This window comes from Heptranchias perlo, chromosome 36 (assembly GCF_035084215.1).
Source record: "Heptranchias perlo isolate sHepPer1 chromosome 36, sHepPer1.hap1, whole genome shotgun sequence".
NCBI lineage: Eukaryota > Metazoa > Chordata > Chondrichthyes > Hexanchiformes > Hexanchidae > Heptranchias > Heptranchias perlo.
In genome coordinates, this window is record NC_090360.1 from 24,806,516 (window position 1) to 24,822,256 (window position 15,741).

General features: G+C 44.7%; 1 protein-coding gene across 4 annotated transcripts in view; it reads right to left on the minus strand.

Annotated features, from left to right (window-relative positions):
• Window positions 1-10,934: 10,934 nt before the first annotated feature.
• Window positions 10,935-15,741, minus strand: part of LOC137304213 (NLR family CARD domain-containing protein 3-like) — an 87,213-nt gene continuing 82,406 nt past the window's right edge. For 3 of the 4 annotated variants that reach the window (XM_067972780.1, XM_067972781.1, XM_067972779.1), the window contains 2 exons: window positions 13,623-13,790; window positions 10,935-11,717 (listed from right to left, as the gene is read on the minus strand). In XM_067972780.1, the coding sequence (XP_067828881.1) occupies window positions 11,627-11,717; window positions 13,623-13,790 (259 nt within the window). In that variant the 3' untranslated portion in view covers window positions 10,935-11,626. Of the gene's footprint in view, window positions 11,718-13,622; window positions 13,791-15,741 lie in introns of those variants that run through there. The other variant, XR_010958529.1, reaches the window with a different exon arrangement.

Here is a 15,741-nt window from a genome sequence, read left to right on the forward strand (position 1 = left end):
CTGCTGGAAGAAGTATTAATCAGGAAATAGTTGGGGCATGTAATAAGGGAACAGCTATAATTATGGGGGATTTTAACTATCATATTAACTGGACAAATCAAATTGGGCAGGGCAGCCTTGAGGAAGAGTGTATTGAGTGTATTAGGGATGGATTTCTTGAGCAGTATGTAACTGATCCTACAAGGGGGCAAGCAACCTTGGACCTGGTCCTGTGTAATGAGCCAGGATTAATTAATAATGTCCTCGTTAAGGATCCCCTTGGAATGAGTGACCATAACATGGTTACATTCCATATCCAATTAGAGGGTGAGAAGGTTGGTTCTCAAACAAGCGTACTGAGCTTGAATAAAGGAGACTATGATGGTATGAGAGCGGAATTGATTAAAGTGGACTGGGAAAATAGTTTAAAGGGTAAGACGGTACATGAACAGTGGTGTTCATTTAAGGAGTTATTTTACAACTTTCAAAAAAAAAATATTCCACTGAGGAAAAAAGGGTGTAAAAGAAATGACAGCCATCCGTGGCTAAGTAAAGAAATTAAGGATAGTATCCGACTAAAAACAAGGACATATAAGGTAGCCAAACTTAGTGGGAGGATAGAAGATTGGGAAGTCTTCAAAAGAGAGCAAAAAGTAACGAAAGGATTGATTAAGAAAGGGAAGATAGATTATGAAAATAAATGAGCAAAAAATATAAAAACAGATAGCAAGAGTTTCTACAGTTATATAAAAAGAAAAAGGGTGGCTAAGGCAAACGTAGGTCCCTTAGAGGATGAGACCGGGAAATTAATGGTGGGAAACTTGGAGATGGCAAAAATGCTGAACAAATATTTTGTTTCAGTCTTTACGGTAGAGGACACTAAGAATATCCCAACACTGGACAAACAGGGGACTCTGGGGGGGGAGGAGCTAAATACGATTAAAATCACGAAGGAATTGGTACTCAGTAAATTAATGGGACTCAAGGCGGATAAATCCCCAGGACCTGATGGCTTACATCCCAGGGTCTTGAGGGAAATGGCAGTAGGGATTGTGGATGCTTTGGTAATAATTTTCCAAAATTCTCTGGACTCGGCAAAGGTCCCGGCAGATTGGAAAACTGCTAATGTAACACCGTTATTTAAAAAGGGTATTAGGCAGAAGGCTGGAAATTATAGACCAGTTAGCCTAACATCTGTGGTGGGTAAAATTTTGGAGTCTATTATTAAGGAGACAGTAGCGGAACATTTGGATAAACATAATTTAATAGGACAAAGTCAGCATGGCTTTACGAAGGGGAAGTCATGTCTGACAAATTTGCTTGAGTTCTTTGAGGATATAACGTACAGAGTGGATAAAGGGGAACCAGTGGACGTAGTGTATTTAGACTTCCAGAAGGCATTCGACAAGGTGCCACATAAAAGATTATTGCTCAAGATAAAGAATCACTGGATTGGGGGTAATATTCTGGCATGGGTGGAGGATTGGTTATCTAACAGGAAGCAGAGAGTTGGGATAAATGGTACATTCTCGGACTGGCAACCAGTAGCCAGTGGTGTTCCGCAGGGGTCGGTGCTGGGTCCCCAACTCTTTACAATCTATATTAACGATTTGGAGGAGGGGACCGAGTGTAACATATCAAAGTTTGCAGATGATACAAAGATGGGAGGGAAAGTAGAGAGTGAGGAGGACATAAAAAACCTACAAGGGGATATAGACAGGCTGGGTGAGTGGGCGGAGATTTGGCAGATGCAATACAATATTGGAAAATGTGAGGTTATGCACTTTGGCAGGAAAAATCGGAGAGCAAGTTATTATCTCAATGGCGAGAAACTGGAAAGTACTGCAGTACAAAGGGATCTGGGGGTCCTAGTGCAAGAAAATCAAAAGGTTAGTATGCAGGTGCAGCAGGTGATCAAGAAGGCCAATGGAATGTTGGCTTTTATTGCTAGGGGGATAGAATATAAAAACAGGGAGGTATTGCTGCAGTTATATAAGGTATTGGTGAGACCGCACCTGGAATACTGCATACAGTTTTGGTGTCCATACTTAAGAAAAGACATACTTGCTCTCGAGGCAGTACAAAGAAGGTTCACTCGGTTAATCCCGGGGATGAGGGGGCGGACATATGAGGAGAGGTTGAGCAGATTGGGACTCTACTCATTGGAGTTCAGAAGAATGAGAGGCGATCTTATTGAAACATATAAGATTGTGAAGGGGCTTGATCGGGTGGATGCGGTAAGGATGTTCCCAAGGATGGGTGAAACTAGAACGAGGGGGCATAATCTTAGAATAAGGGGCTGCTCTTTCAAAACTGAGATGAGGAGAAACTTCTTCACTCAGAGGGTGGTGGGTCTGTGGAATTTGCTGCCCCAGGAAGCTGTGGAAGCTACATCATTAAATAAATTTAAAACAGAAATAGACAGTTTCCTAGAAGTAAAGGGAATTAGGGGTTATGGGGAGCGGGCAGGAAATTGGACATGATTTTAGATTTGAGGTTAGGATCAGATCAGCCATGATCTTATTGAATCGTGGAGCAGGCTCGAGGGGCCGATTGGCCTACTCCTGCTCCTATTTCTTATGTTCTTATGTAACCAATGTGAAAACCCGGGAGGGGGAGAAGAGGCTGAATCTGGGGTGGCAGGTGGTCTCCCTGCAGGATCAGTGGGTGAATGGTGAGAAGAGACTGGTGCTGGTTAGGCAGGTCTGTGAGCTGCACGAGGTGCTCGAGCGTCTCAACAAGCAGCACCGGGCCGAGAGGGAGGACCTGAGGAGCTCCAAGGACAATATGGGCAACAGCGTGCACGAGCAGGAGAAGGTGAAGGGCGTGCTGGGGCCGCGGGTGGTGGAGCTGGAGGGCACCGAGGCACTTCACCAAGAGGAGACAAGCCAGCTAACGGTGACCGTCACCACCCTCCAGCAGTCAGTCCGTAAGGTGGTTGATCAGAAGGAGCTGTTGGAGCAAGCTGTGTGGGTTCAGGAGGGAAGGCTGACCCCGGACAGCTTGACACGTTGAACGTGGAGATCATAGGCCTGGATTTTAACTTGGAGCCGGGAACTCAGCGGGTGGGTGGATTTGCACGGGGGAACCCGGAGTTCAAGTGAATGTGTTTAAATTCGCAATCGCGACTGTATTGCAGGCAATTATCTTTGTTTCCAGGTTTCGCGGCTCCAAGCTGCGCAGTGGGCCCACTGCACACCCTAATAACACGATTTAAAGCCCACTATTTAAAGGGCCAGTCGAAGAATGGATTTTGAAGGAGAAAGGAGAAATGGAGTCGAGGAAAGCAAAGGCTGCCCTGGATTTAATGGTGCCTCCCTGGATGTACTGCTGGCTGCAGTCAGAGCCAGGAGGGAGGTAATGTTTCCAATGGACGGCAGGAAGAAACCAGGCTCTGTAACCAAAAATGCTTGGTTGGAGGTGGCAGAAGAGGTGAGCAGCAGGAGCACGGTGCCCAGGTTTTGGGTTCAGTGTGGGAAGCGTTTTAATGACCTCACCAGGTCAGGAATAGTGAGTACAGTTGTTGATTCACCCACATCCTGTGTTGTTCAACAACCAACCCCCCCTCTACCCGCCACTCCGTGTTGGCTCACCTACCCCATCACATCACTCCTCACAGCCAGTTAAGTGTCAGCAGCAGCAACCATCCTTCACTTTCTACGCAATTCTTCAACTGCCCATTTATTCACCCACCACTGCCGCTCACCCCAATCCCGATGCAATGTGATGTCTGTGTCTGATAGTCACTCTCTGATGCATCTCTTTCATGGTCAGCCTCACCCAAAGCAATTCATCCATTGGGTGAACATATGTCACCTTCAGTCACTTGCAGGTCTGTTCTTTCTCCTCTTGTAGAAGAGAGTGCAAAACGCAAGGGAGAGGAGCAGAGCTGGAGGTGGCCCACCACATAGTGGAGGATGAGGCCATGGAAGTAAGTCGGACCATCACAAGCGTATCCATCGAGATAGAGAGACTGGCAACCCACAGATGGCTGGTGACACAACTTTAACATCTTTCACACACATGATGAATTGATTTAATCAATGATGTAACTGTGCCAGATCTCAGTATGGTCATTGGAAAGATTGTCACTTAGAGGTACTGCAGCAACTTTATGAGGTAATGGAAAAAGTGTCATGTACTCTCCACAATAGCGGAGAGGATGGAGGAGTCCAACTCCATCGCTAATGGATTGGAGGCGTAGGTAAGTGCAAGAATGTCTGCGATGGAGAGAATGGTAGCCTCTATTGAGCTTCAAGCACGGCTCTGAAGTCCATGCAGGCGGTGATAACGGCTGTGCGGACTCTGGATGTCAACATGTCTGTCGCCTTAAACAGGCAGACAGATACTTTAGCCGAGGCCTTACAATGCGGCACATCTGCTCACTGGCCTGTTGGCCAGCAGAGTGGTGAGAGTAATGTTGCATTGGCCTGGGAGAGGAATGATGGCGAAAGGGGACATGGAATTGGGGCTCCACTCAAAGTGTTCCCATGTCTCACCCATTGCCCCCTCCTCAATGTGCCTTCTCTTCCAATGGCCGAGTCTGCCCCTGCACAGGTGCAGGTGGAGCAGTTTTTTGGCGGGGACCTCACGGGCTCCAAAACTCAGAGGGAGTAGGTCCAGAGCATCTCAGCAGTCAGGGCACGAATCTGAGCAACCTGCCACTACCTCTGTTGAAGCCTCAGGGGATGAACCACGTAGAAGTGGTAGAAAGAGAAAGGCTAAGCAATTGTAGTTCACCAGGAGTAGGCACAAGGGTGTTTGATGAGCTGTCATGTTGTTAATTTATTTTTTGTTGTGACACATTAAATTTAATCATTATCTCCACCACTGCCACGTCTTGGCCATTATTGAGTCCCTTTTGTGAATTTGCCCTTTCATGTGCTCCATCATGAATGCCCAGACATGATGGGCGTGTGTGCAATGGATTTATGTGTGGTTGAAGAACTGTTTTGAGCAAAGGGAGGGTGGGGAGGGTGGTGATTGGTGGTGGTGGTCGTTCCAGGCAGCCTGAGTACCTCAAAGTCCTCAATTTGCAGATCTCATTATGATAACCTGTTGGAGGTGACGGCATCATGGGCAGCAATGTGAGCCGCTGCTCTGGCGGTGGGTTCTAATCTTCATTTTCCTCCCCCTCAGATGTACTGTGGAAATATCCATTGTGCCCCCCCATCCTGATCTTATTTGAGAGGCTCCAAAATATAGGTATATTTGTCTGAACATAAGAATTCTCAGTCTCAACAAAGAAATCTCAGGCAAACATAAAGAACTCCCAGCCAAAGGTTTGTCTGAGAGAATTTTTATTGAGATGTGTCAATTACAGGTTTAATCTGAGGTAGGTGTCAATCTGAGGTCCCCTGACTGCGTCTCACTCTCTAACCAGTTGTGAGGGAGAGGGTTTCTCTGGGGAGTACAGCCAGAGCCAAGTCCACAGCACCATGGGTGGCTCAGCTGTACAGGTGGGGGGATGGTGGTCAGGAGAGCAATAGTGATAAGGGTTCAATAGTTAGGGGAACAGACAGGCATTTCTGCGGCCGCAGATGTGATTCCAGGATGGTACGTTGCCTCCCTGGTGCCAGGGTCAAGGATGTCACTGAGCAGCTGCAGGACATTCTGAGGGGGGAGGGTGAACAGCCAGAGGTCGTGGTCCATATCGGTACCAACAACATAGGTAGAAAGAGGGATGAGGTCCTGAAGGCAGGTTTTAGGGAGCTAGGAAAGAGATTAAGAAGCAGGACCTAAAAGGTAATTATCTCCAGATTACTCCCGGTGCCATGTGTTAGTGAGTATAGAAATAGGAGGACAGGGCAGATGAATGCGAGGCTGGAGAGATGGTGCAGGAGGGAGGGCTTCAGATTCCTGGGGCATTGGGACTGGTTCTGGGGGAGGTGGGACCTGTACAAGCCGGACGGGTTACACCTCAACAGGGTCGGGACCAATATCCTCACGGGGAGGTTTTCTGGTGCTGTTGGGGAGGGTTTAAACTAGCTTGGCAGGGGGATGGGAACCTGAGCTTAGATTCAGAAGGGAGAGAATCAGAACTGGAAATGGAAGGCAGAAAATTAGTAAGTGAATTTGGAAGGCAGAGGAAACCAAGGCTAGAAAACAGAGAACAAGGGAGTTTGGCAGTGCTTAATGATATATACCTCAATGCAAGGAGTATAGTGAATAAGGCAGATGAGCTGAGGGCACAGAGACACGTGGAAGTACGATATCATAGTTATCACTGAAACATGGCTTAAACAGGGGCAGGAATGGCAGCTCAACATTCCTGGTTACAGGGTTTTCAGAAGAGATGGAGAGGGGGATAAAAAAGGAGGGGGGGCAATATTGGTTAAAGAATTACAGCTGTGAGGAGGGATGATATGTTAGAAGGATCATCAAATGAGGCCATATGGGTAGAATAGAAGCACAAAAAGGGGCAGTCACACTGCTGGGAGTGTACTATAGACCCCCAAACAGTCAGAGGGAGATAGAAGAGCAAATATGTAGGCAAATTTCTGAGAAGTGCAAAAACAATAGAAGTTACAACATGGAAACAGGCCCTTCGGCCCAACATGTCCATGTCGCCCAGTTTATACCACTAAGCTAGTCCCAATTGCCTGCACTTGGCCCATATCCCTCGATACCCATCTTCCCCATGTAACTGTCCAAATGCTTTTTAAAAGACAAAATTGTACCCGCCTCTACTACTGCCTCTGGCAGCTCGTTCCAGACACTCACCACCCTTTGAGTGAAAAAATTGCCCCTCTGGATCCTTTTGTATCTCTCCCCTCTCACCTTAAATCTGTGCCCCCTCGTTATAGACTCCCCTACCTTTGGGAAAAGATTTTGACTATCGACCTTATCTATGCCCCTCATTATTTTATAGACTTCTATAAGATCACCCCTTAACCTCCTACTCTCCAGGGAATAAAGTCCCAGTCTGTCTAACCTCTCCCTGTAAGTCAAACCATCAAGTCCCGGTAGCATCCTAGTAAATCTTTTCTGCACTCTTTCTAGTTTAATAATATCCTTTCTATAATAGGGTGACCAGAACTGTACACAGTACTCCAAGTGTGGCCTCACCAATGCCCTGTACAACTTCAACAAGACATCCCAACTCCTGCATTCAATGTTCTGACCAATGAAACCAAGCATGCTGAATGCCTTCTTCACCACCCTATCCACCTGTGACTCCACTTTCAAGGAGCTATGAATCTGTACTCCTAGATCTCTTTGTTCTATAACTCTCCCCAACGCCCTACCATTAACGGAGTAGGTCCTGGCCCGATTCGATCTACCAAAATGCATCACCTCACATTTATCTAAATTAAACTCCATCTGCCATTCATCGGCCCACTGGCCCAATTTATCAAGATCCCGTTGCAATCCTAGATAACCTTCTTCACTGTCCACAATGCCACCAATCTTGGTGTCATCTGCAAACTTACTAACCATGCCTCCTAAATTCTCATCCAAATCATTAATATAAATAACAAATAACAGCGGACCCAGCACCGATCCCTGAGGCACACCGCTGGACACAGGCATCCAGTTTGAAAAACAACCCTCGACAACCACCCTCTGTCTTCTGTCGTCAAGCCAATTTTGTATCCAATTGGCTACCTCACCTTGGATCCCATGAGATTTAACCTTATGTAACAACCTACCATGCGGTACCTTGTCAAATGCTTTGCTGAAGTCCATGTAGACCACGTCTACTGCACAGCCCTCATCTATCTTCTTGGTTACCCCTTCAAAAAACTCAATCAAATTCGTGAGACATGATTTTCCTCTCACAAAACCATGCTGACTGTTCCTAATTAGTCCCTGCCTCTCCAAATGCCTGTAGATTCTGTCCTTCAGAATACCCTCTAACAACTTACCCACTACAGATGTCAGGCTCACTGGTCTGTAGTTCCCAGGCTTTTCCCTGCCGCCCTTCTTAAACAAAGGCACAACATTTGCTACCCTCCAATCTTCAGGCACCTCACCTGTAGCGGTGGATGATTCAAATATCTCTGCTAGGGGACCCGCAATTTCCTCCCTAACCTCCCATAACGTCCTGGGATACATTTCATCAGGTCCCGGAGATTTATCTACCTTGATGCGCGTTAAGACTTCCAGCACCTCCCTCTCAGTAATAGTAGGGGATTTCAACTACCCGAATTTTAACTGGGATACAATCAATGCAAAAGGTATAGAGGGCACAGAATTCTTAAATTACATACAGGAGAACTTTTTTAGCCAGTACGTAGCAAGCCCAACAAGAGAGGGGGCAGTTCTGGACTTATTTTAGGGAATGAAGCTGGGCAGGTGGAAGGAGTATCAGTGGGAGAGCATTTTGCTGGTAGTGATCATAATTCATTTAGATTAGGCATAGTTATGGAAAAGGACAAAGATACAACAGGAGTAAAAGTTCTCAATTGGGGAAAGGCCAAAGCTGAGATGTGATTTGGCAAAAGTGAAAACAGTTACTTGAAGGTAAATCAGTGTCAGAGCAGTGGGAGGCATTCAAGGGGGAGATAACGAGGATTCTGGACAAACATGTTCCCACAAAAAAGAGGGGTGGGTCTCCCAAATCTAGAGCCCCCTGGATGTCAAGGAGCATAGAGGGTAAGATAAAGCAAAAGAGGGAAGCTTATGTCAGGTACCGAGAGCTCAATACTGCAGAAAGCCTAGAGGAGTATAGAAAGTGCAGGGGCGAAATTAAGGAAATTAGGAAAGCAAAGAGAGGGCATGAAAAAATATTGGCAAGTAAAAACAAGGAAAACCCAAAGATATTTTATAAATACATTAAGGGCAAGAGAATAACTAAGGAAAGAGTAGGGCCCATTAGAGACCAAAAAGGTAACCTATGTGTGGAGGTGGAAGATGTGGATATGGGTCTGAATGAATACTTTGCGTCTGTCTTCACAAAAGAGGGGGACGATGCAGAGATTGTAGTTAAGGAGGAGGAGTGTGAAATATTGGATGAGAGAAACATAGTGAGTGAGGAAGTAGAGAGGGATTAGCATCTTTGAAAGTAGATAAATTGCCAGGCCCGGATGGAATGTATCCCAGGCTGTTAAGAGATGCAAGGGAGGAAATATCAGAAATATCATTTTCCAATCCTCACTGACCTCAGGCATGGTGCCGGAGGATTGCTAACATTGTTTAAGAAGGGAGAAACGGATAGACCGAGTAATTACAGGCCAGTCAGCCTAACCTCGATGGTGGGCAAATTATTGGAAAAGATTCCGAGGGGCAGTATTAATCGTCATTTGGAAAGGCACGGATTAATCAAGGTCAGCATGGATTTGTTAAGGGAAGGTTCTGTCTGGCTAACTTGATTGAATTTTTTGAGGAGTCGATGAGGGTAACACGTTTGATGTAGTGTACATGGATTTTAGCCAAGATTTAGACAAGGTCCCACATGGCAGACTGGTCAGAAAAGTAAAAGCTCATTGGATCCAAGGGAAAGTGGCTCGTTGGATCCAAAATTGGCTCAGTGGCAGGAAGCAAAGGGTAATGGTCGATGGGTGTTTTTGTGACTGGAAGGCTGTTTCCAGTGTGGTTCCGCAGGGCTCAGTACCAGGTCCCTTGCTTTTTGTGGTATATATCAATGATTTAGATTTAAATGTAGGGGCATAATTAAGAAGTTTACAGTTGACACAAAAATTGGCCATGTGGTTGATAGTGAGGAGGAAAGCTGTAGACTGCAGGGAGATATCAATGGACTGGTCAGGTGGGCAGAAAAGTGGCAAATGGAATTCAATCCGGAGAAGTGTGAGGTAATGCATTTGGGGAGGGCAAACAAGGGAAGGGAGTACACAATAAATGGGAGGATACTGAGAGGTGTAGAGGAAGTGAGGGACCTTGGAGTGCATGTCCACAGATCCCTGAAGGTAGCAGGACAGGTAGATAAGGTGGTTAAGAAGGCATACGGGATACTTTCCTTTATTAGCTGAGGCATAGAATATAAGAGTGGGAGGGTATGCTAGAACTGTATAAAACACTGGTTAGGCCACAGTTTGAGTACTGTGTACAGTTCTGGTCACCACATTACAGGAAAGATGTGATTGCACTAGAGAGGGTGCAGAGGAGATTTTCGAGGATGTTGCTGAGACTGGAGAATTTTAGCTATGAGGAAAGATTGGATAGGCTGGGGTTGTTTTCTTTGGAACAGTGGAGGCTGAGGGGAGATTTAATTCAAGTATATAAAATTATGAGGGGCCGAGATAGAGTGGATAGGGAGGACCTATTCCCCTTAGCAGAGAGGTGAATGACCAGGGGGCATGGATTTAAAGTGATTGGTAGAAGGATTCGAGGGGAGCTGAGGAGAAATGTTTTCTCAGAGGGTGGAGGGGGTCTGGAACTCACTGCCTGTGATGCGCTGTGTAAGGGCTCTGTGTAAAGGCTTTATATAAGGTGCTTTCTTTTTCTAAGGCAGGCAGGGAAGGAAAAGTAGGTGATGAACAATGGTATTCTAAAAGGCATGGGGCCTCCTCGATGGGGATCTGTTCAAAGGCTTCACTGCATTGCAGCATTGAGCTGTGGCTCCTCTTACCTTGCCTGACTCGGAGTGGGGGAGGGGTTACAAAGACGGCACTAATACCCGACACAGTCCAAGGTGATCCACTGTCGAGCCTCCTCCCCACCTCCTGGAAAGATTGTCCCACTTTGGCCACAGCTCCTGTAGCACCGTTCCTCTAATGGGAGCTCAGTGTGACCCTGTTCCCCGTCCACTCACTCTGAGCGCTGGCTTTAAGCTGCTGGAGGAGTTTCAATCCTGCAGTGCACCATTACCCAGCCCACCCGTCACACTGTTTGGAACCAGTGATGGCTCTTCAAAAGTCCCAGAAAACAAATTCGGGTCAATGTCAACTGCCGGTGACTGGGAGTTCTGTCCCCCCCCCACCCCGTCTCCACCCCGCCCCCCGTCTCCACCCCGCCCCCCCGCATCTCCACTCTATCCCCCCGTCTCCACCCCACTCCGAAGGGCCTCATGGCTGTAGCACAGATTCCCACTTGTTTAGTTTATATTCTCGTTGTTTAATTCCCTTCCCCAGTTTCATTAACTTGCTTTGATCTACACTCAGTGCCATTCACCACTCATCAGCCGACCTTCCTGCCCCATCCAGCTTTCTTTGTATCTGGGTTGCCTTCTCTGTGCTGTTTGACCACCCCACTGACCCCCACCTTCCCCAGCAGCTGAGTTTGATATAATTTCCAAACTTGGATAGTTTTGTCTGTTCCCAGCCCCAAACCATTTGTGTCGAGTGTAAACAGTAATGGTCACAGCACTGATCTGTGTCCCACCCGCCAGTCATCGCCCTGCCGTGTTAACATTACTCCATCCACCACCACCCTTTCCTTTCTCTGACTTGAACCAATTTTCAGTTCCCCTCTGAATCTTGCCTCCTGCTCCATGTGGACCAGTCACTTGTGTGGCACGTTATCTAAAGACTTGCTGAAACCTAAATATATCTCATCCATCGAGCGTCTGTTATTAACAGGTCCATCATATCAGGATTTACATTGTATAACAACAAATGCATCCAGTAATTTCTACAGGCCCTGTCAGCTGCAGCACAGAGAGATGAGTATTGTTCTCCACTCCCAGGTAGGGTCGGGTTCATTCAATCACCACACTCTGCTCCCAGCCTCTCCGGAGCGTCACTTATTACAAACACAGCTCCAGATTGGCTCTGACCTCCTTCAATGAATTTTGCAGCACTTTGCAACTTTCCAAACCCAGTTGGTTTGCATGTAAGCTGTATGTGAAAAAGATGGAGAAACAATGAATGTTTTTGTCTTTACTGATTAAATAGCAGACACGGGAAATGAAGTTTAATCATGAAGCAATCGGCTTTTATCTGACTACATAAACTACCCAGGATAGAGCAACATAACCACACAGGAGTAGAACTACACAGGAATACTGTTACACAGCAGTATTATTATAGATCAATACTGTTAAAGAAGTATTGTTATTATGGTTGAGCAATGTTATTATAGAGCAATATTTATTATGGAGGAGAATTGTTATAGAGGAATGTTATAGAGCAGTATTATTATTGATCATTATTGTTATAAAGGAGCATTACTAAACAGTAATTTTATTATAGACCAGTATTGTTATACAGAAGTATTATTATAGAGAAGTATTATTATAGAGAAGTATTATTATAGAGAAGTATTATTATGGGGAAGTATTATAGAGCAGTACTGTTAAAGAGCAGTATTGTTACTGAGAAGTATTATAGAACAATATTGTTAGAGGGGATATCACTGTAGATGAACATTATAGAGGAGAGTTATTATGGAATATTATAGAGCTGTACGTATATTGTTAAAGAATATTGTTATAGAGCAGTGCTTCATACAGGAGGATTATTACAGAGGAGCATTATATATAGAAATACATCGAATGTACAGCACAGAAACAGGCCAATCGGACTAACAGGCCGGCGTTTATGCTCCACACGAGCCTCCACCCACCCCTCCTTCATCTAAGCCTATCAGCATATTTTTTTTTCTCTGTCATGTGTTTAGCTTCCCGTTAAATACATCTATGCTATTTGCCTTACCTACTCCTTGTGGTAGCGAATTCCACATTCCAACCACTCCCCGGGTAAAGAAGTTTCTCCTGAATTCCGTATTGGATTTATTAGTGACTATCTTATATTTATGGCCCCTGGTTCTGGTCTCCCCCACAAGTGGAAACATCTTCTCCTACGTCTACCCTATCGAACCCTTTTATAATCTAAAAGCCTCGATCAGGTCACCCCTCAGTCTTCTCTTTTCTAGAGAAAACAGCCCCAGCCTGTTCAATGTTTCCTGATAGGTCTAACACCTCTCAGTTCTGGTATCATCCTAGTAAATCTTTTTTGCACCTTCTCCAGTGCCTCTATATCCTTTTTATAATATGGAGACCAGAACTGTGCACAGTACTCCAAGTGTGGTCTAACCAAGGTTCTATACAAGTTTAACATAACCTCTCTGCTTTTCAATTCTATGCCTCTAGAAATGAACCTGTGCTTGGTTTGCTTTTTTATTGGTCTTACGTGTTGCTAGTTTCAGTGATTTGTGTATCTGTACCCCTCGATCTCTTTGCTCCCCTACCCCATTTAAACTTCTATTTTCCAAGGACTATGTAGCCTCCTTCTTCTTCCTACCAAAGGGCTGTGTACTGTATTGGGCAAAGCAGGAAGGGCTCAGCTTCTGAGTGATGCCAGTTGGATCTGTAAGATACTGCACTCACAACATGTGCCTGAGTTAGAGAGGACTTTGACCCCATGCGCCCCCCTCCTGATCACAATTAACCCCGCTAGAAACTTTGCCTGTGAACACTAGACGCAGGCAGGATCAGCTGGGGTTGGGATACCTCCACCCCATGGCTCACTGTTGAGGTTAACCTGTGAACAATTGCCACTTGGGGAAAGTGAAACCGTAGCCCAGGAGGAAGCGGGAATAGGCCAAGAAAACGGGAGGAAAAAGTCACATGATTAGAAACATTCTGGCTTGTTTCACTCTGACCAGTGCCCTGCCTGCTATTAAAAAGTGACACAATCTTACATTCTCAACACTAAGATCCCTTCCCTGGATAATGAGCTATGAAAATACCTAATCTAATCTGAAACAAATTTTTATATGACCAGAAAAATCTGAGCTCTTACTTGACTGTGTTGAGACTCGAACAGTTCACCATGAGACGGTGAAGATGACCCAATGTTTCATCCGTAAATCCATTAAAGGAAAGGTCAACGATCCTGACTGCATTCGCTGCACAAAGAGCGGAAATGAGCTCGGAACAACACTTGTCCGTCAGATAATTACCCTTCAGCCTATTGGTGAATGAGGCAGAGACAAGAAGTAATAAACACCAACAGAAAACAGAAACAAAAAACAGAGACTGACAGAGGCACAGAAAATGAAAATGGAAAGGAATGTGAAAATAGGGAAAGGAGAGAAAATTGGAAAGGGGAGCGTAGGGAGAGAAAGAGAGCTATAAAGAGAAAGGAGAAATACTGAAAGGACAGCAAAGGAGAGAGGAGACAGAGAGGAGTGAGACATACAGACAGAGGGGAGATGAGTGAGACATGGAGAGAGTGGGGAGATTGTGGGGAGAGTGGGGTGTGGTGTAGGGAACGGGTTAAAACCCCTTGAACTTTGTGAATTTAGAACCTACTGGACTTTTGGATATTCAAGGGTTAATGGCGCCCCTTTGAACATTACACCTGGATTAAGGAAAGGGTTAACGTCGTCCATCAGTATAAATTCAAAACGGCAAAGACATCTGCAAATGTGCAGAAAAATTCAACAAGATTCGGTTTTCAATAACAACTGATCAGAACGAAAGAAGCCTTAAGAACCTTCTAGAAGTTTCTCGAAGGTTCGAACAACTTTGATTCTCAAAACGATTTTGGTTCTCACAACAACATTGATGCTCGAAAACAATTTTGGTTCTTAAAATAATTAAACTGGAAAAACCGTGCTGAGACAACGAAATCATTGGGAAAGATAAGCTCTCGCAGCTTTCACATGGTGAAGAGACTACACCTGGAGTCACACGGTTTCGAGTGGTCCAGTCAACTGTCCATCATAACGCAACGGTGGGTGAGTGGCCAAAATGGGACTTTCATTCACACCCCAATTGGCAAAAACCATATAAGGATAGGAAAACATAGCAGCTTTTTTACTGCAGTCAGAGAAGCTCGATAAAGCCTCGCCTCGAAGAAGGAACTTCCGCCTTGATGCTGAAATCCTTGGTTTACGGTTGTATGTATTGCTTACTTTACTTCATGCTTGTGTGAACTTTTGAATCATTAAATAATCACTTTTGATTAACGAAACTACTGTGTAAGGGTGACTTTTTTTGACTGACTATTGTTCAGGTCCACAAACCACAGAAAAATCAAGATTTGCCCTACAAAATGGCACCCAAACAAGACAAAAAAAACTGTAAAGGAGACAAAGATTAAGTTAAAATACTGTGTCCAATGTCCAGACAGAGAGTTTTTCTAGGAAGAGGTGTAGGAGTGTATAACAGAAAGGGTTATAAAAATGGAAATGGCAGTTTAAGATTCCCTAGCAAAAATGGAAGATCCCTTCGAAGCATATGATGATAGATGGACAGATATGTTCGAAGAGTGGCGGCCAAAGTTAATGAAACAGGCTGAAGCCGTATGGCTATTAGCCCTTAGCACTCAAAGTGATGAGAAGGAAAAGTAAGGGTTAGAAACAGAGGTATCTAATCTAAAGAGAGAATTGGAAGAGGAAAAAGAACAATTAGGAAAGATGCTTGATAATTGGTAAGAAAGATGGTAAGAATAGTAAAAGACATATTTAGACTCTGGAAGGTCACGTAGAGTACTTCCAGAGTCAAGCCTTGGTTAAACAAAATAATTTAACCCTAAATCAGGCAGCCCAACAAGAGACGCTGGAAAAATTAAAAACATCGGAAATTAAAAATTGGCTTTAAGTGAAAAAGGATAAATCAGTCCAGTAATAAACACTTTAACAACAGTTGGAATTTAATCTGAAACATTTATATTTCAAAAAAATGCCAGGCACAACCTACTCTTTTTAAAATGAGATGAACAAACTGAAATGCTGTCTTCCTGACAAGAATGTGTTTCAAATTAACAGTGACGTTAATAATGATTTCTGCTTGTTTTAACAGCTTTGATTATAGACTTTAATTGTATTAGGATCTTTGTCCAAGTTAACACTGCTTTAACAGCACAAAGACTTTTCGGAAAAAAAGATCAATTTGAACTTCTTCAAAGCACTTTG